This window comes from Mercenaria mercenaria, chromosome 5 (genome assembly GCF_021730395.1).
Source record: "Mercenaria mercenaria strain notata chromosome 5, MADL_Memer_1, whole genome shotgun sequence".
In the NCBI taxonomy this organism is placed as follows: domain Eukaryota; kingdom Metazoa; phylum Mollusca; class Bivalvia; order Venerida; family Veneridae; genus Mercenaria; species Mercenaria mercenaria.
Window position 1 is genome coordinate 15,180,289 of NC_069365.1, and position 19,162 is coordinate 15,199,450.

General features: G+C 35.6%; 1 protein-coding gene across 1 annotated transcript in view; it reads right to left on the reverse strand.

Moving 5' to 3' along the window:
- The window catches only part of LOC123558123 (WD repeat-containing protein 17-like), a 55,213-nt gene that overhangs the window by 10,026 nt on the left and 26,025 nt on the right, over positions 1–19,162 (reverse strand). The window contains exons 10-25 of the mRNA XM_053542766.1: positions 18,584–18,672; positions 17,032–17,107; positions 15,807–16,012; positions 15,006–15,155; positions 14,496–14,626; positions 14,015–14,140; positions 13,057–13,277; positions 12,501–12,728; positions 11,968–12,067; positions 7,583–7,719; positions 5,811–5,922; positions 5,359–5,500; positions 3,926–4,019; positions 2,786–2,887; positions 1,354–1,455; positions 214–391 (exon numbers count right to left, since the gene is read on the reverse strand). Of these exons, the coding sequence (XP_053398741.1) occupies positions 214–391; positions 1,354–1,455; positions 2,786–2,887; positions 3,926–4,019; positions 5,359–5,500; positions 5,811–5,922; positions 7,583–7,719; positions 11,968–12,067; positions 12,501–12,728; positions 13,057–13,277; positions 14,015–14,140; positions 14,496–14,626; positions 15,006–15,155; positions 15,807–16,012; positions 17,032–17,107; positions 18,584–18,672 (2,194 nt within the window). The remainder of the gene's footprint in view (positions 1–213; positions 392–1,353; positions 1,456–2,785; positions 2,888–3,925; positions 4,020–5,358; positions 5,501–5,810; positions 5,923–7,582; positions 7,720–11,967; positions 12,068–12,500; positions 12,729–13,056; positions 13,278–14,014; positions 14,141–14,495; positions 14,627–15,005; positions 15,156–15,806; positions 16,013–17,031; positions 17,108–18,583; positions 18,673–19,162) is intronic.

The window sequence follows — 19,162 nt, forward strand, 5'->3', positions numbered from 1 at the left end:
CCGACAACCGCTCAAGTGATGACAATAACTCATCATTTTTTTTCAAAAAATCAGATGAGCTAAAAATGGAGGCACTTTCCATCTCTTATAAAAATCATGAACTCTCAAAACTCAGTATTACTTCCTCTATCTTTGACTATTCATACAATAAATAAGAAATTTACATGATGGTGGGTATGCTGGAGTCACACCAGCCAGACAGAAAGTTCAAACCTGTATTCTCTCTCCAGTAAGGCAGGACAGATGTATATCTGAATGTGATGGAAGATGTGTGTTAGAGACACAGTCTGTACCAACTAAAATCTTATTGGGTTCCTCTCCCAGTCTTTGCTGTAATTTTACATAGGCTGGTTTATATTCTGCAGGTATGATTTCTACATTGACTGGTTCCCTGAAATTAAGGCGAAATATATATTTTTATGTTCTATGACTAGAATATGTTGCAACAAGTTTGCAGCATTGCAAAAATATGCATTATTATTATATGTTTCACTTGCAGCAAAAGTCAAACTTAGGATTCCTATCCACTTACGGTAGCTGAACAGGGAGAGTACACATCTAAAGACTGAGAGTCTGATCCCTGGGAAAGAGGTATACGATGATTTGATAGAAGACACTCTGTCTGAATTTAATCATCCTGCACATTTCATGCATGTTTAGAAGCTGGCAATTACTTGTGTAGAGAAGGTTAGTACTGGTTGAGAATACAGGAACAGTGGTTACATGTAGGCTAACTCCCTACTATTAACTGAAATACTGTTGAAAAATGGTGCTTAATCCAAAACAAACATGTAAACTGCTAGTTAACAGCCTGACAAACTGCAGAGGAAAATTTTACTTATTTCAATGTGTATTATTTTATATCTAAGTAACAAGTTCAGAGGGGTGCAAATGAAATTTATTGATATCAGAAATTTCTGTATCTGTTTTACATACCACAAGTAAAATCTAGAGCCACAAATACTTGTACACATCATTTTGAAATTGCAAAAAATGTGTGTTCTAAAAGTACAGTAATAACCTATTTTGGATATGTAATGTGAACAACATTTCAATGATAAACATAACAGACTCTATTTTTAAGGTATGGACAGCATGCCAGTGACTTTTTTTTACTTTTCTTGTAATAATGGACAACATTCTAGTGGAAACTTATAAAGGAATGGACAAATTTCCACTGAAGACTTACTCTGACTATGTGATATGGATCACATTTCAGTGGTAACTTACTGGTTGTGAGGTATGGACAACACTTTAGTGACAACTTGCCTGGGTTTTGGAGTACGGACAATAGTGCAGTGAATAGTCCAGCCCTGGTTGTGAGGTATGGACAATATATAAGGGAGAACTTACTCTGGCTGTGAGGTATGGACAACATTCCATGCTGTATATTGTGACTGTATTGCAGATTCTGAAACTCCAAAATCTATATAACTGTCTGTCTGAAGAAGTTGCCTGGAAAAAATATTATGCTATATGACATTTTTACCTATCTAAATGAAAAAAAAAAAAAAAAAAATATTTCAAAGTTAAGACATTTCAAATCCTTATCTGAGAATTGTCTCTTGAGCTACATTGATCTGAATGAAAAGCAGATGAACAAAACCCTATAGAAACAAAATTGAATTAACATATTTCCCAGAGAAACAAGAGCTCTGCCAAGCGAGGCAATATATGCCCGAAGGGTTATATCAGAGGAAGGGGGCAAAATTTAAAGAACTTGACTGTTGAAACCCAAAGGACAGGAGCAACAAAGGGAAGAAATTCAAAAAAAAATTCTCTAAGTCCACAAAAAAAATCCTAACCAGGTACAGAAATGTAAAAATACACCTAAAAATTGGAGGTACCATCCATGTTGTACCACAGAAAAGTGGTCTTGGTTTTTCCCTATGGCCAATAATAAAAAAGCTACAAAATAAGCTATTTATAGTAATATAAAAGGGAAGTAATTCAAAAAAAAATTTTAAGTGAACAAAAAAGGGATCTGCCAAAAAAAACAAGAGAACTGCAATGCAGAGCAATATAAACACAAAACAAAGTCATATGACCTTTGACCGCTAAGTGTGACCCTGACCATGATGCGCTCTGCATGTCTTCTTGATATGGTGAACATTTGTGCCAAGTTTCTTTAAAATCCTTCAAGCAGTTCAAGAGTTATAGAGTGGACACGAAACAAAGCCATATGACCTTTGACCCCTAAGTGTGACCTTGACCTTCAAGCCAGTCATCTGAAACATGTGCTCAGCATGTCGTCTGGATGTGGTGGACATTTGTGCCAAGTGTCTTTAAAATCTTTCAAGCAGTTCAAGAGTTACAGAGCGGACACGAAACAAAGCCATATGACCTTTGACCTAAGTGTGACCTTGACCTTGAAGCCAGCCATCTGAAACATGCACTCTGCACGTCGTCTTGATGTGGTGAACATTTGTGCCAAGTTTGTTTGAAATCCTTCAAGGGGTTCAAGAGTAACAGAGCGGACATGGAATTGCTAACAGACGGCATTTGGAGGGACACTGGGGGTATAACATAATACGTCCCTTCGGGCATATAATAAAACTGATAGTAAAACATATCTTGAATGTGCAAATCTGGTTAGGATACAGAAACTGCCTAATACAAGTTAATGAATCACATTTCACTTCTCTCTAGATTATGGTACAATGACTCTGGTTTAATTAACAGTTCAACATCTTATGCAAATGTGCCTGTGTATTTTTCCTTTATGCAAATAGCCTTCCAGTTTGATAATAAATACAGTAAGAAGTTTTGAAGGTATAAATCTCACCTTGCATGTTGGAAGAGAGGGTGGACAATACTGTAATATCCTCGTCGAATGGCAACTAGAGCCCCAATATAGGCACTCACTGCCAACAATTCTCCCCTCTTTCTATAATACAACCCAAAGCGTATTATGCATACGAAGTATATACATGTACCAGTATATAATAACAAATATAAAACTGAAATTTTATGAAATAAAGAGCACCTATAAAGTAGAGATAGGCCCTAAATTTTCAACAATAGCAATAAAGTCTAGAAATTGATTTCTAAGTCCTTGAAATAACCAAAAATGATTTCACAAATGTGAAATTTATGATAGTTTTGATAATATCAATAAAAGAAGTTAAAATATAAAGTTGTGATCCACAAAGAATGACAACTCTTGCCTTAGGCCAGTACTTATAAGCAGTGATATCTATTAGTTTACTTCCCTTGCAATTAAACAATTGACTGGAAAATGAAAACGGTTTAAGACATACCTTTATGGACAACAAAAACATTGAGGATTTATTCATATGTGTTTTATTTAACCTTTAAAACCTGCTTCATATGATTTTGTTGGCTTACTTATGGTAAAAAGTTAACTTTTAACAAGCCGATGATAAAATGAAATATCAGTAAGTATTTCATAGTGTATATAATTTAGTTTTGCTTGTATAAAAATGTCCCAATAGAAGCACTTTTGTAATACCAAACAGGTAGGATTAGTAATGGTGCAATTATATTGATCTCTATTTCCAATGCCTACCATAAAGCATCTATATCATCAAAAACATATATAAGAAAGTGGGTATGTGAAAAGTGTATGTGGTGCAGACTTCAGCATGTTACATTCTGAAGTCAATTCCTGGTTGCGGTTGATATCCTGACTAGTGTTTAGTGCTGGGTGATTTACTTAAACTGGTATCAGCCTAGACTTGATACTGGGGGAGATAAATATGACACCATCCAGGTAGAAAGTTTTGTTGACAGGTAACATTGCAAGAAACCTTCACTGTTGCTTACTTGCTAAAGCCAAGAAAAAGCTAGTCTATAGTTTTCAAGGAAAATGCCATTTCAGACTTCATCACTTCCCTCAGGATAGTAAAGGTTTCTCTATCTTTTTATGCATGTTCAATATTCCAAACAATTTAAGTATACTAACCTATTTACTTGCAAAACATCTGTTCGTACACATCCAATCAGTTGTAACATGAAGAACACATCATCAACTGTCCAATCAGAACTCTTCAACATATCTAAAGTAAAGAAAAAGTGTAATAAATATGAAAAGTTTTCAAAAGACACTTAATTTATTACATTTTGACAAAAAAGAAGAGAGAATATAAAAACACCAAACTTTCTCGAATGAGATAAAGTCTTCGATAAAACTGATTTTTCATAACTTGGTTGTTTCTCAATGATATAAAGGTATACTACAGAATCAAACAGACACACTTGACGAAACAAACCAAATAGACAAGGTAGAAGTGCAAAGAAATCTAAACACCAGGCCAAATAAAGATAAATGTACTCTGGCCTTGTATTAAATATCTGGCTAAATGAGTAATCATTGCAAAGTATACAACACATTTCATAGGAAGATTAAGTCAAATGGTTATGTGACTGTCTCAGCTTTTCAAACACGGTTGAATATTTGAACACAATTTTTATATAAGAAAACCTAATAGAATATAGAACTGTTTTAGCTATGTTTTCTTTAACCCAAGTTATCAAAATACTTGTAATAATAATGGTTGTATGTTGAATGCTAATAGCCGTCCATAATGTGAGATTATCAACCTAATTACATTAATTATGACTTTTTTTATGTATATTTGTGTTATCTGGAAGCAGGTGTGTGTCGGAATCTATTTGTAAGTGACCAGGTTTTTCTCATACACAAATCTTGGAACCAACGTTCATCTGCTGCAAAGCATGTTTGCATACTCCTAATAACAGATGATGGTTAACTGTACGCCCTTTATGCACTTTAAAACAATATGTTGGTATATATGAGACATCTTTACATGACTTGTATAACAATACAAATAATTATTACACTGAGTAATAAGGAATATGAATTCTTTTCATTTTTTGGAATCATCATCAACAGATGGATTAACAACTGCATGTGAAATGCAAGCCATATATTATAATGCTGAAATGGAAGTTGCTCACAGATTCTGGAAAGAATGATTGAAATGAGCTTCATCATACAATAGGGCCAGATCTCCATGTGCACTGGTCTATATGATTTAAGTTTGTATATGCCTTCAATAGCTTAATAACACAGCTCAAAGTACATGTAAAATGTAACATTTATGCCATCATACCTAAATGACTGCATTTGTCTTTCTGCAAATATACACTGAGTATTCAAATGATCTGCTTACATGGAAAAAATAAAAGATTAGCTTTTCTAAGCTTAGGGACCCCAACTGCCTTTGACAGGAAGCACCTAACTTCATATTTAATCATTCCAACTGTATAAGAAAATGGTACTTCTAGTCAATTTAACCAAGCCGTAGAAGGAGTTTTGGACTACTAAATCTTGTACAATCTGTATTTACCATTTCTGGACAAAAAGTCACTTACTTTTAACATAGTCCATTCCCAGTTCTAAACCTAATTCTGGTGAAGCTGAGAGGAGATAGAACACTGCACATTCAAATGTATCATTTCTCCTTTTCAGTTTCTCTGCCTCATGAAAACATTCAACTATAGGTGGCAGATGAGCCTGAAATTAAAATAAAGTTTTGTAATGTTTACGTAACAGAAAATGCAAAGGAATATTTGAGCCGCACCATGAGAAAACCAACATAGTGCACTTGCAACCAGCAGTGAACATGTTATGACAAACAGCAAATCTTAAATTACAAATTCTCCATATGCGATGTCTACATTCTCCGATTTTGATGGAAACATGCTTGCTTAGTTACTTTTACAACTAAAGAATGCAGAAATAGAAAACATTAGTACACAGTCCCACTGAAATTGCAGACTGCTATTATGGGTCTACTACATTTATACCATCAGCCCCGACTTACCCTTTTATGAAGACCATTAATTTCATCATTAGACAGGGCACATCTTGAACAACATTTGGCCAACAATATTCGGTTATCTGGTATCTGATGTAACAGATCAATCGCTAACTCCCTGAAAAAAAACACAGTAGTAGACTTAAAGTCCCGGCTATACATATGACACAGGTGATGCCTTCAAAAAACTGTTCTATATTCATATATTTCATTAGACAATGTATGCCAGTCTAATTTATACAAATGTACATATGTTAAAAATAATCTTAGGTGGACAACCAGGATAGAAAATCAAACTTAAAAAAATATTTTTTTCCAGTGAAAATCTGATATACTAAACAACCCATTCATTGAGCCCAAATGAGTGTAAATGATCAGATATTAAAGTTGATGAATCCATTACTTCATCAAAGTCAGAATGACCATCTTTAAAGCCTTTGGTAATTTTAAACTAAAGAGGAGGGATCTGCAGAGGTCACTGACAGCAATAATACTGTGAAATCATTTAATTAGGTGGGCATGAAATTCCATGGTTTTGGCCAAATGGCTACTTCGTGTGGATATAAACTCACCAATTTTAACCTTAGTACATAATACAAATGGGAATTTTGCTGGTTTGTTGAGATTTAATTGATTCAAGTATGAAATGTATGAAAACAAGTCCCCACATATATCAATGATTTCACAGTATGCCTGTTACTCGTCGATTCGAGCTTTCTCATCGATTCGAGCCCTTGTGTTTTAGTAAAATTCATGCTCATGTAGCATGTTCTTCCATCAGAAACTTGTGTCATTTACATTTTAAAATGTCTTGGAAAATATTAGACATGAAACCACTGAAAATTTGAGTAAATTCCAATTTTAATATTTTGCATCAAAAATTCCTTATTTCAAAGGATATTACATATTTGGTAATATTGTGCGCCCAAATTTCAAATTAAAAGCATCCCGAGCATATTTCAACTTTTGTAGTCAGTGAACACTAAGTCAATCTTGATAGAAATTTGCTTTATGGAAATAGAATATGCAAACATTAACACTTAATGACCTTCCAAACAAAGGGCTCGACTCGATGAGAAAGTTTAAAATGATGTGGAGTTTGACCTCTTTCAGTCTCGTGCAAAAAATACATATAAAATATGATAACATTATAATTCTTATTGCCCATTGTTAAATCCAAAGATTTTTGTAACAAAAAACAAAAAAAATATTTAATTGAACAGGTTTACAAAAATATGCACAACGCTGAAAGATTTAAAAGGCTCGAATCAAGGAGAAAGCAGCATACATACGGCCTGTCAGCTATAAAACATATCCATTTATTGTGTCTTACTCTGGACAGAAACTTGTGTACACATAATGTTTTCTATTTTGGAAAGAAGACTTTCCATAGAAAAAAGTTGAACAATCCATATATATAGAATTAAATATACACACTGAACTTTACCTGGAGTAAACATTCATGTAGTACATAACTTCTCCTGGATAAAACCTAGCTGTCAGTAATTTTGATGAAGCAGGCAAAACCACACTCACCATTTTTACAGGTTGGACAAAACCCCTAGCTCTTACTAGAATTCCAAGGTGGACAAAACCCCTCCCACTACAATATTAAAGAAAATAAAATCCTCCCAATGATTCTGAACAGATACAACAAAACCACTCAACTTTTCACATTCAAAGTTTAAACAGTGAGATGGGATGTGTCAGCCTATCAAAAGTCCATGGTAGCGGTTTTGTCCAGTTCCCAGTACATATCACATAAGCAAATGATTTACCATTTTCCTAGTCTTTCACATCTCCTTGACAACATCTCTAAGGCAACAGATGTATATTGTTGAAGGTTACCAAGTACAGTTCCCATGGCAACAGCCAGCTCCAACTCATTACCCTGTATCAATCTGCCCATAGCTTTCTGAAATCATTCAATTACCCAGTTAGAACCACTGACTTTTGGCAAGCCACCTGGATGGCTTCCTCATTTGATGACCTAAGCAGACTTTGAACTGACAGAGGTGATGGGCAAGAGATTTGAAGCCAAAGACCTTAACTCAGGACAAAGGTTCCTAGTTATTTTTAATGTAAGACTGTTTATAAGTGTAACGCCTCTTTTAGATATTTAAAAATCTGAAACTCAGCCAAAATACATGAACATTATGAACTATGATACAAAACAAGTGGGCTGTGATGGTCCTAGATTGCTCAACTGAGTTTCACAGCTTGCTTGAACAATGTGGATAAAAGATGGTGCAGGGATATTATCTGTGACATTATTTTTAAATTGAACAACTATTTATTTACACTATCAACATAATAAATTAAAGCCATTATGCCCTCTGGTGGCCGTAATTTGAAGGAAAAAAAAGCTTGGTATAAATTCAGTAAATTTTTCAATATTGGACCAGCAGTTTCTGAAGATAAGATGTTTGAAGCTTCAAGTGTATACATACAGGTAAAGTGACTACACCTTCTGCAATCATGTTTTTTGACAAATCGGAATATTCTGAAAACTCTTTGTAGAGGGTCCCCATAAGGAACATTTCAGTAAAATAATGTTAAATTCCTGGTTAGCAGTTTCTGAAATAAAACTCAAAGTTTACGCTATATAATAGCAAAGGAAACTTGCCCTGTCGATCCGCTTTCAGTGACAATATTTTTGTAACAAAGCAAAATACCGTAGACACTCATGTATAATGCGCACCCGTGTATAATGCGCATCCCCGATTTTGGCCCAAAATCCTGGGGAAAAAAAAACATTTTTGGTCAATTTTGAGGTGGATGGAAAACGAAAGTAACATCGACACCGGTAATAAATCTTATTTCCGTGGCGGAGAGCAGCATCAGTCTCGCGGTACTATCTATTTTTGTTTTCTCGAAAATAAAACCAGTAAAATATTGTTTTATTTGTTGTTTTACCTTTTTAATTAACTATTTTGAATAAATAAACAGCAGCTGATTCAATATTTCGGAATGGTATCTTTCAAAATGACATGAGCTTCTCAATTCAAACCAATAACAAAAGGTGCGATAGTCTTTTTGTCACAATCAAATAGCCAGTAATTACCGGCAATTAACGTGTCACCTCGTGTCAATTATGTTGTTCACAGTTTGATCTCGGTTAAAGATAATTCTCGATCTTTAATTAGTATCATAATTTTTGTAATTTATTAACATTTCTTTCATCAAAATACTTTTAAATTTATATGAAATTAATTTTGTTTGAAAGAAAAATAAACCATTCGATCTTTTACGGAACGCAACGGCAATCTTAGATTTTAGCGGTGACAGTAAGCGCGGGGAGTAGTTTCCCTTTACCAAAATGGCGAACATCGGTAACAAACTTGTTTTGAAGTTGGAAAATTGTCTATACCTGTGTATTATGCACACCCACGATTCGGGTGTGGTCCCAGGGGTAAAAAAACTGCGCATTATACATGCGTCTCTACGGTAATATGAGAAAGTTTGGTGAGATTCAAATTAATCAATAAATCAAAGAACATTTGTGTGAAATAAGTTTGAAATCAAGTCAGTAGTTTCAGACAAGAGGATTCTAAAAGATTCCATAAAAGGAAAACCTGCCTAACCCTACGTGTGGCCATGTTTTTTAATGAAGCAAATGACTAAAATGATTTTGTGAAAGATTGCCAAAGGAAACTTGTGTGAAATTATTTTTAAAACAAAGCCTTCAGTTTCAAAGAAGCATTTAAGTTTTTCATATAGCGATATTGAGGGAATCTGGTAGGGGATTAACTAATGAGACATTTTAGTAAAATTATTTTGAAATCAGGTAAGCGGTTTCAAATAAGGACTTTTAAAGTTTTCACTATAACCATAAACAGAAAACTAGCCTCATGCTCTAGCTGCAGTACTTTCTTAACAAATCAACACAACTTGCATGAATATGTTAGAGGGTTACCCCAAAACAAATTTCAGTTGCGAAGTTGTTTAAAGTTCTTTTTTGTTTATATAGTTAAAAGAGATGTTTTTAGACAAATCAAAATACCATGTAGGACTTTGGAAGAGGGTCAACCAAGAGATACTTTGGTAAAACAAGAGGGTCATGATGACCTGGATTGCTCACCTGAGTAATATGAGCTACATGTTTCAAATGTCAAACTGATGATAAAATATTAAGAAAGTCAGTAGGTCACATTCATGGTCAATGAAATTCAGTTTTATGTGCAAAACTGTGTATGTCATCAAAATTTCAAGGCTGTATATTAAAAAACAAGAAAGTAGGTCAGTAGGTCAAGGTCACAGTCAAGTGACATCATATTACTTGGGGTCATCAGGTAATTATAATTAAACAGTCTTGGAAATAGGATCAGATGATTTTTTAACTATTTTTCCTATATAACTCACATAATAACTAAGTGACCCCAGGGCAGGGCCTCTTTTAACTCCAGGAGCATAATTTGAACAATTTTGGTAGAGAACTATTAGACAAAGCATCATACCAAATATCAAAAGCCTAGGTCGTATGGTTTCAGACAAGAAGATTTTTAAAGCATTTTCCTATATAAGTCTATATAAAACTTGGGACCCCCAGGGCAGGGCCTCTTTTCACCCAAGGGGTACAATTTGAACAATTTTGGTTGAGGACCATAAGACAATGCAACAAACCACATATCAATGGTCTAAGTGTTGTGGTTTCAGACAAGAAGATTTTTAAACTTTTTTTCCTATATAAGTCTATGTAAAACTTGGGACCCACGGGGCGGGGCGATATTTGACCCTAGGGGGATAATTTGAATAATTTTGGTAGATGACCACTAGATGATGCTACATACCAAATATCAAAGCCCTAGGCCATGTGGTTTTGTACAAGAAGATTTTCAAAGTTTTCCCTATATAAGTCTATATAAACCATGTGACCCCCGGGGCGGGGCCATATTTGACCCTAGGGGGATAATTTGAACAATTTTGGTAGAGGACCATTAGATGATGCTACACACCAGATATCAAAGCCCTAGGCCCTGTGGTTTTGGACAAGAAGATTTTTAAAGTTTTTCCTTTCGGTTGCCATGGCAACCAGAGTTCTGCATGGAATTCAATTCTTTGAACAATTTTGAAAGGGGGCCGCCCAAGGATCATTCCTGTGAAGTTTGGTGTAATTCTGCCCAGTGGTTTTAAAGAAGATTTTTTTAGAAATTTTCCTATATAAGTTTATGTAAAACTTGGGACCCACAGGGCGGGGCCATATTTGACCCTAGGGGGATAATTTGAACAATCTTGGTAGAGAACCACTAGATGATGCTACATACCAAATACCAAAGCCCTAGGCCATGTGGTTTTGTACAAGAAGATTTTCAAAGTTTTCCCTATATAAGTCTATATAAACCATGTGACCCCCGGGGCGGGGCCATTTTTGACCCTAGGGGGATAATTTGAACAATTTTGGTAGAGGACCATTAGATGATGCTACACACCAGATATCAAAGCCCTAGGCCCTGTGGTTTTGGACAAGAAGATTTTTAAAGTTTTTCCTTTCGGTTGCCATGGCAACCAGAGTTCTGCATTGAATTCAATTCTTTGAACAATTTTGAAAGGGGGCCGCCCAAGGATCATTCCTGTGAAGTTTAGTGTAATTCTGCCCAGTGGTTTTCAAGAAGAAGATTTTTTTAGAAATTGTTGACGCACGACGGACGACTGACGACGCACAATGGACATCACGCGGTCACAATAGCTCACCTTGTCACTTCGTGACAGGTGAGCTTAAAACAAAAACAACTCAAATCAAGCTAATGATTTCAGGCGCAGATTTTTAATGTTTTCGATACAGCAATACCTCCACTCCTGGAGATAAGGCTTTAGCAAATCAAAATGACTTTAAATAAGTTGGTTGAGGTTCACCTAAAAACTAAAGAACATTGTTATGAAATTATTTTGAAATCAGGACAGCAGTTTCTAAGAAGACTTTTAAAGCATTTCTTTTTTGTCACCATGGCAACAAAAATTCTGCAAGGATGTCCTAGATTTGAAAGAATTTAAAAGAGGTCTGTCCAAGAAATTTTCCAGCGAAGTTTGGCTTAAGAGTGGTTTAATAGGAGCTGTCCTTAAAAGAAATTTTGGATGACAGGCAAGGACAAACAACCAAAGATCCTAAAAGCTCACCATGAGCGCCTGGTGCTTAGGTGAGCTAAAAACCAAATATCAAACAAACCTGTGGGTTATCAACAGCTAGAAAACAGCATGCAGCAAGAACTGGTGATCCATGCAGTGAGTGCCATGCTGCCCAATCTTCTACTGTCTGTTGCAACAACCTACACAGAAACAAATGTACCTTCAACTTATTTAGTTATTTGTCTATTTTGTTTAGTTTAACACAGTTTTTAATATTGTTTCACTTAAAGAACAGTCAGTTAACCTAACCAGTGAGATGTTTACTTATTCATCATTATCAGGATTTTATTTCATTAACATGCACATAATCCATACAAATTAATTGTCACCTATATTAATGATTTCACAGAACTGAACTAAACCAGTTGGGGTTCAATCTGTTTAAGGTACTTCCAACCAAAAGGCCATTATATCATTTGTGTACTAAAATTGTACTGTGCTTTGAAAATTTGCATTTAACAGCAACTTTAGTGCAATAAAAAAAATTCAGTGTTTGCCACATTAGACATTTCAGTGTATTTTAGAAAACATCCTTTTCAGAAACATGCAAATCAAAAGTTCACTATAATTTACTGTTTATGTTGTTCTGATGGCTCCTCCCATCCATTGCACAGTCCCTTCTCATTACTCATATCACCTCTGCCTGGTGCAAGCCCCTCACAAGCCACCTGGGCCGTGAGAACCGCGTCAGACATCTGACCTCGAGACGCATAAAAATCCACCAACATTTCTGTGTTTCCTACCGCTGTGCAGTACACTGCTGCTGAATCCTTGTCCTCTTGCATCAAATACTTGGAATATCTTAAAGTGAACTATTTCAGTTAGAATTCAATAAATCAAATTGGCTTTACAGTAAAGTATGAATCTGAAAGCCATTCAGGTGGCCCAGAGGAGATAGTAGTTCCTACACCAAGAACAGCTGGAAAGTTGACACATGACCTATAACTGTGTTGGTGTTATATTAAACTCAACAGAAATGTAAATATTTTGTTTGAAAACCAAATCACCTATTTCACTAAAATTACTTCTACATTTGATAGCTGCACTCTGTTAGATCATAATACCTTAAATTTGCCAACACCCACAAATTTTCATTTTAAACACATTACTAACTCCCATTATTATATACCTGTTAGCCAGATTTTTCCAGTAGGTGTATGAAACCCCTGGAGCCACTGCAAGCGCCCTCTCCCACTCTCCAAGCTCCACCATCAACTCACAGTATCTCTGGATGTTACCTGTCTTCAGGTGTATCTCTGCAGCATCTCTCAGCCGGTCCTCCTTCGATCGAGCCCCTATGCCACCACCAAACTTTGTTAACTTTGCCATCTCTAGCTGCTGAGCTTCTGACTGGAACGAAACGGCGGGAAATGAAGTTGAAAAAAAAATTATACATCACTGGCAAAATGGTACATCTTCGGATATTACCAAACAACAGATAAAAGATTATCTCAGTGAATGTCAAAATGCAATTATATTAATGTTTTATACTGTACATGTATATATGAAGTCTTCACCAACTGAATCCTATATCTACCTCGTTCAATCACAACATATTAACCTTAAGTGTGATTAATCAATATTCCATTATTCAATAAGTTGCCTCTACAAATTTATCCTAGTTTAAGTTCTGATTAGGACAGTCACTCTGCTAAACAAGGCCAAGTCCACTGCCTGTGGGTGCTAATGCTCATCTGCAAGTGCTTGATGTAGGGCATTATGCAAGATACCAGTTAAGTTTGAGGCCTTATTCACCTTTTGATGATGAAAAAATTGCATAAAGTTTCAAAACTATAGTGTTCAAGAAAAGTGGACCTAAAATATTTAACTAAGGAATACCAATTTTCCATGTTAAAAATGGATATAATTTTCACAAGATGTAAAATTAACAGCTCTTGACCTGACCTAAGTACAAAAATTACTATAATTTCAACAAAATGCAGAGATATGGATAAAGACTTTATTTAGAGGCTACACATAGGGTGTCCCCATCTACCATGTGGGCCTCAACATATATACAATGCAGTTACTTTCTTTAGTAAAAGCTAATTCTTTATGCAAAAAAGTTGAAAATGTAAAGTACTCACAGAGTTATGTCTAATGAGATGTTTCACATGGAGAATGCCCTTCTTGTAGTTTGGTGACAGTAGAGTGTCATCAAGACCTTTCACCACAGACACTAGCTCCCATAGATTCTGGGTTCCAGCAGGAGCCTATAGTGTTAAATATAACTTATAAGGTGTAAAGTTGCATAACAAATACCCATGGCTGACTTGGCCATGTAGTGGACATCTAAATCAAAAACCATGTCTTGCATATGCCAGAAAAAAGGATTTATCTGGCTAATCTTTCAACAAGACTGGCTGTGTGCCCAATTATGCCTGAAACGAGAGCCACTTGAGGTCTTAATCCAGTAGTAAAAGCTTTAAACTGACTGATGATAAAAGCTGTTATATGGGGCTAATCTCCAGACACAGTTTTGTTACCCATGACCTTTGTCATTTTGGCTTAAAAGAACAGTCAACATCCTATTTAGCACCAAAACTAATCAACAGAAATGCTACCCACCCTGAAGAACTTTGAGAAGAACTTGACTACTCTATTTCTTGCATCATTAGGAAACTCTTCAGCCTCCACCTTTAACTCTCTAGAAACTCGACCTGTTAACAATGGCTCTTGTTTTGGTGTCATCACACTCTCTGAAATACCATCAAATATTTGGTCTGATTTTAATTATATTTTTGCTAGTATTTGTTGAATATGGCATGCAAGAAAATGATTCAATTATTACTGATTGAAAGTGCAGATGGGAATAGTAACTTTTTAGGTGGTTACTCAGGGCAGCCCTTTTACTTCCTAAATAGTTATCCTCAAGCCTGATATTCCCAGCTGCACCTACACTTACTGAGATAATATTATATGCTGCTTGGAACAGAAACAATAGGCTGGATGTTACCCAACTTCTTCATAAAAGACATTAAGTCTTGTGCTGAATTTTCACATTTATCTTGTGTGACTTTAATGAAATTTTAAATCTTTTTCAATTATCTAGGTAACTATCCTAAATGCAACATTTACCTATGGTACCCAATATCTGTGTCCAAGGTTTCCCAGCCAGTATGTTGATCTCTATTGGCTGTGCCAGGGAAGCCAGGGACCAGAGTCGCACTGTAGAGTCTCTAGAGCTGGAAGCCAGGATGAATGGTCGAGCAGGATGGCATGTTAATCCTATAAATATCAACCATGAAAGCAATTATAGTAAAGGATCAACTTCTTAGACTGGATTTTATATCACAGACGCAATTTTAGGTTAAATGGTTGAAGGAAGACCCTATCTGTCCCTACTTGCATTATTTCTTGCATGGCTGGGCACTTAGATGGAACTATGGGCCTTCCATAAACCAGCTGCATGGCTTCCTCACATGAACAAGTTTAAACCCTTAGCTAGGTTTCTAACCCATGGTGGTTAAGGGACAGTCAATTCAGTCAGAATTCTTAACCACTCAGTCACAGAGATCCCTTTAAATAAAGGATCCAGGCAACTCATGTGGTAAGTAAATGTCATATACTGTAAAATCATGCTAATTTTGTGGGCATGAAATTTCCTGGTTTTGGTCAAAACAGCAATTTTGTGGGAATATGAATTCGTGGATTTCAACTTTTGAACATAAAATGAATGGGAATTTTACTTGTTCGTTGGGATTAAATTTCGTCGATTGACTCAACCACGAAATCCACGAAAATTAGTCCCCCACGAATATTAATGATTTCACAGTAAGTAATAGTTCCGTATATTTAATTACAGGGTCTATATGTACAAAGGAAATCTGTCATTGGGGTTATTTTTTATATTTTATTGTTTCCTGTATATTTTATTACCATACACATCAGCTCCATGGTCTGCTATCGCCTGTATGCATTTTCCTTCTTCCCTGATATCCCACATTCTTATACTGGCGTCCCAACTTCCAGAGATAACCAGATAAGGGATCTCCGAGTTCCAAAGTAGGCCCCTTACTGGCCCCTTGTGGCCAGACAAAGTACATATACATGCATCTTGTGAATAGTCCCACACTCTGATAGTGCTAAAATAGATAGAATTGCAATTCCATTAGCATATGCAGCAGTTAAAACAAGTGACCGAGTATTGCAGTGGCAATACAGAAGTCCCCTACCAGTGGAAAACTTGTGTGAAGCTAAGGAACAAGCTTTTCAATAGTGACCTTGACCTTTGACCACCAAGCATGGGTCATGGATGCAACCACAGGAACCTAAAGTTCTACTCATAAGCCAAAAAAAAACCTCTATTCTTTTATAGAGAGTGGGTCTTTTTTATAAAGACTTGTGTTGGTTTATGGATAGAATTTCAGGTTCCTGTGATGCAACATATTGTCTGGTGGAACATTTGCTTGTAGTGGTAAGAAAATCCTTAAATGCATATAAAAGTTATGGAGTTGAAACAAATGTTTACTTGACCTTAACAGTGACCTTGACCTTTAACCGACAAGCATAGATCATGTGTTAACATACTGTCTCATCATGGGGAAGGTTTGTGTGTAGTACTAAGATAATCCATCAATGCATACAAAAATTATGGAGTGGAAACAATTTTTACTTGAAGTTCAATAGTGACCTTGACCTATGACCTATATGCATAAGTTATGTACAAGCATAATCTATATACTGCCCTCTATTCACATACCAAGTTTTATGAACATACCTTGAATACTTCTTGAGTAATTGCAGGATCCAGATTTCCAGACAGATAGACAGAGGGCATTCCTAATGTCCCCTCTGGTGTTTCACCAGTAGGGGATTAACTACTTCAAAATTTCAGAATTCTTTATGTTTCATAAAAGCAGTCAAAATTATTTTCATCAGATTTTTTACTTCTAAACATTGCGCTGTTAACTTATGCAACATTCTTTTCTGATATCTGACTATATCCAACAAAATTGGATCAAATTACAGAAACATGTGATTCAAACATTGTCACTAAATTAACCTAAAATATTTAAACAACTGCAAGGAATGAACAATAACTGACACTATGTAATATTTCATTGTTTAGTGTTGCTATTTTTCATTAAAAAAAAAAACTCACCCATCATCTGATCCACTGCAGAGAAGATTTTCTTTCAGGGGAGACCACTTCACATGAAACACTTTTGCTGTGTGCCCTGTAATATGACAGAGTAATGTTGAAATACTGAATGTTATTATTGTTTTCTCTTGACAAGACCGCTTTATGCAACATGTCTTAGTCTCAAGGTCAGTGTGAGATTGAATTCTGACCACCTGACAAACAAAATTGTAGGAGTATCCTTTTGACAACAGGCAATCAGCCTTGACCTTTGATAGCCATTTGTCACATCATTCTGTCAGTATTGACAAGAGATATTTTAGTGACAGGATAACCCTGACCTTGATCTTTGTCCTTTCAACCCAAAAAGCAATAGGTGTCATCTACAGGCAATCACTCTATAAGATTCAATGGCCATAGGCCAAAACTTTCTCCAGTAATATATCACACTTTGTCTTTTAATCAATCTGCCCACTATATACACACACTTACTAAATCTATTTTATACATTTCTTGTTTTGTTGATGCAATAAATAGTTCTTCAACTTTACATTAAGTACCTTCTCAAATAACTTCATAGAATTAAAATCTACATTTTGTACAAATACAACTTCCATCTCAATGAAACAGAGAGCGAACAGCATTATCTGATGAAGAAATTTATATTTCAGTCTTGTTGTAAAAAAGGATCATATCTCAATCCAAAGATCAAACAAATGACTTTTCGTCCAGTAGTCCCAAAACCTCTACTGGGCTAAGCAGGTTGTATCATCCATTCAATACTGGAGAAAGGTGTAACATCCGCCCGCTTAGCACAGATCTACAAATCGTGGGGTTGTGAGTTCGATCCCCGGATGGGGGTTTATGTTCTCCATAACAATCTGATAAAAGACATTGAGTCTGCAATCAATTGTACTCCACCTCTAATACATGTCAATACATGTTGGGAAGTTTGCAGTTACTTGTGGAGAACAGGTTTGTACTGGTACATCCTTTTTTTTTTTTTTTTGTTGGATTTAACATCGCACCGAAACATGATAGGTCATATGGCGACTTCCCAGCTTTTAATGGTGGAAGAAGACCCAAGGTGCCCCTCCATGCATTATTTCATCATAAGCGGGCACCTGGGTAGAACCACCGACCTTCCGTAAGCCAGCTTGATGGCTTCCTCACATGAAGAATTCAACGCCCATAATGAAGCTCGAACCCACATCGATGAGGGGCAAGTGAGCTGGTACATCCAAGAAATTGGTTAGGTTCATTGCCCAACATTACATAACTGAAATACTGTTGAAAAACAGCGTTAAACCCAAAACAAACAAACAAAATCTTAAATGTTCACAAGGGCTTTATTTAAGCTACATTTGCAGACTATACTAGCAAATGTAAGTGCTCACAAGAGTTCTGTTATCACTATAAACAGTCCTAAATATTTCGTGTATTTAAATCGCAACTATTCTATTTCATCAACTAATTCTTATTTCAGAAATAGCAAACTTCTGGCCTCACGAAAAGAACTGATTTTACAGAACTGATTCATTTATATTTATTTTCATATTTAGATGATACTAACCAGTAAATACTTTGAGAGGATGTTCAGAACTTGTAGCAGTATAAAACACTCTAACACTCTTGTCTTCACATCCAGTTGCTAACATATCCCTACAAAGAAAAAACAAACAGACATAGCACAGCTTTCAAAATCAGAAAAACATAATTTCTTTGATGTTTTTTCACCTGGTATTTCATTAAAACTTTTTTGTTGACAAATATATTGATAAAGTTTTAGGATGAAAAATGTTTCCTTCTTATTCTTCAAAAAAAATAATAAAAAGGATCAGCAGTAATTATGCTGAATTGTGTTTTTGAGTTCAATTTCAAGCTTATTTCGGAGACTGGTCATCTTTCAAACTAAGTCTGCTACAACTTTGCTTGGCTGCATTCAACAACTTTGCTTGGTTGCATTGTTGCATTCAACAATTTTGCTTGGTTGCATTCTACAACTTTGCTTGGCTGCATTCAACAACTTTGCTTGGTTGCATTGTTGCATTCAACAACTTTGCTTGGTTGCACTCTACAATTTTGCTTGGTTGCATTCAACAATTTTGCTTGGTTGAATTCTACAACTTTGCTTGTATGCATTCTACAATTT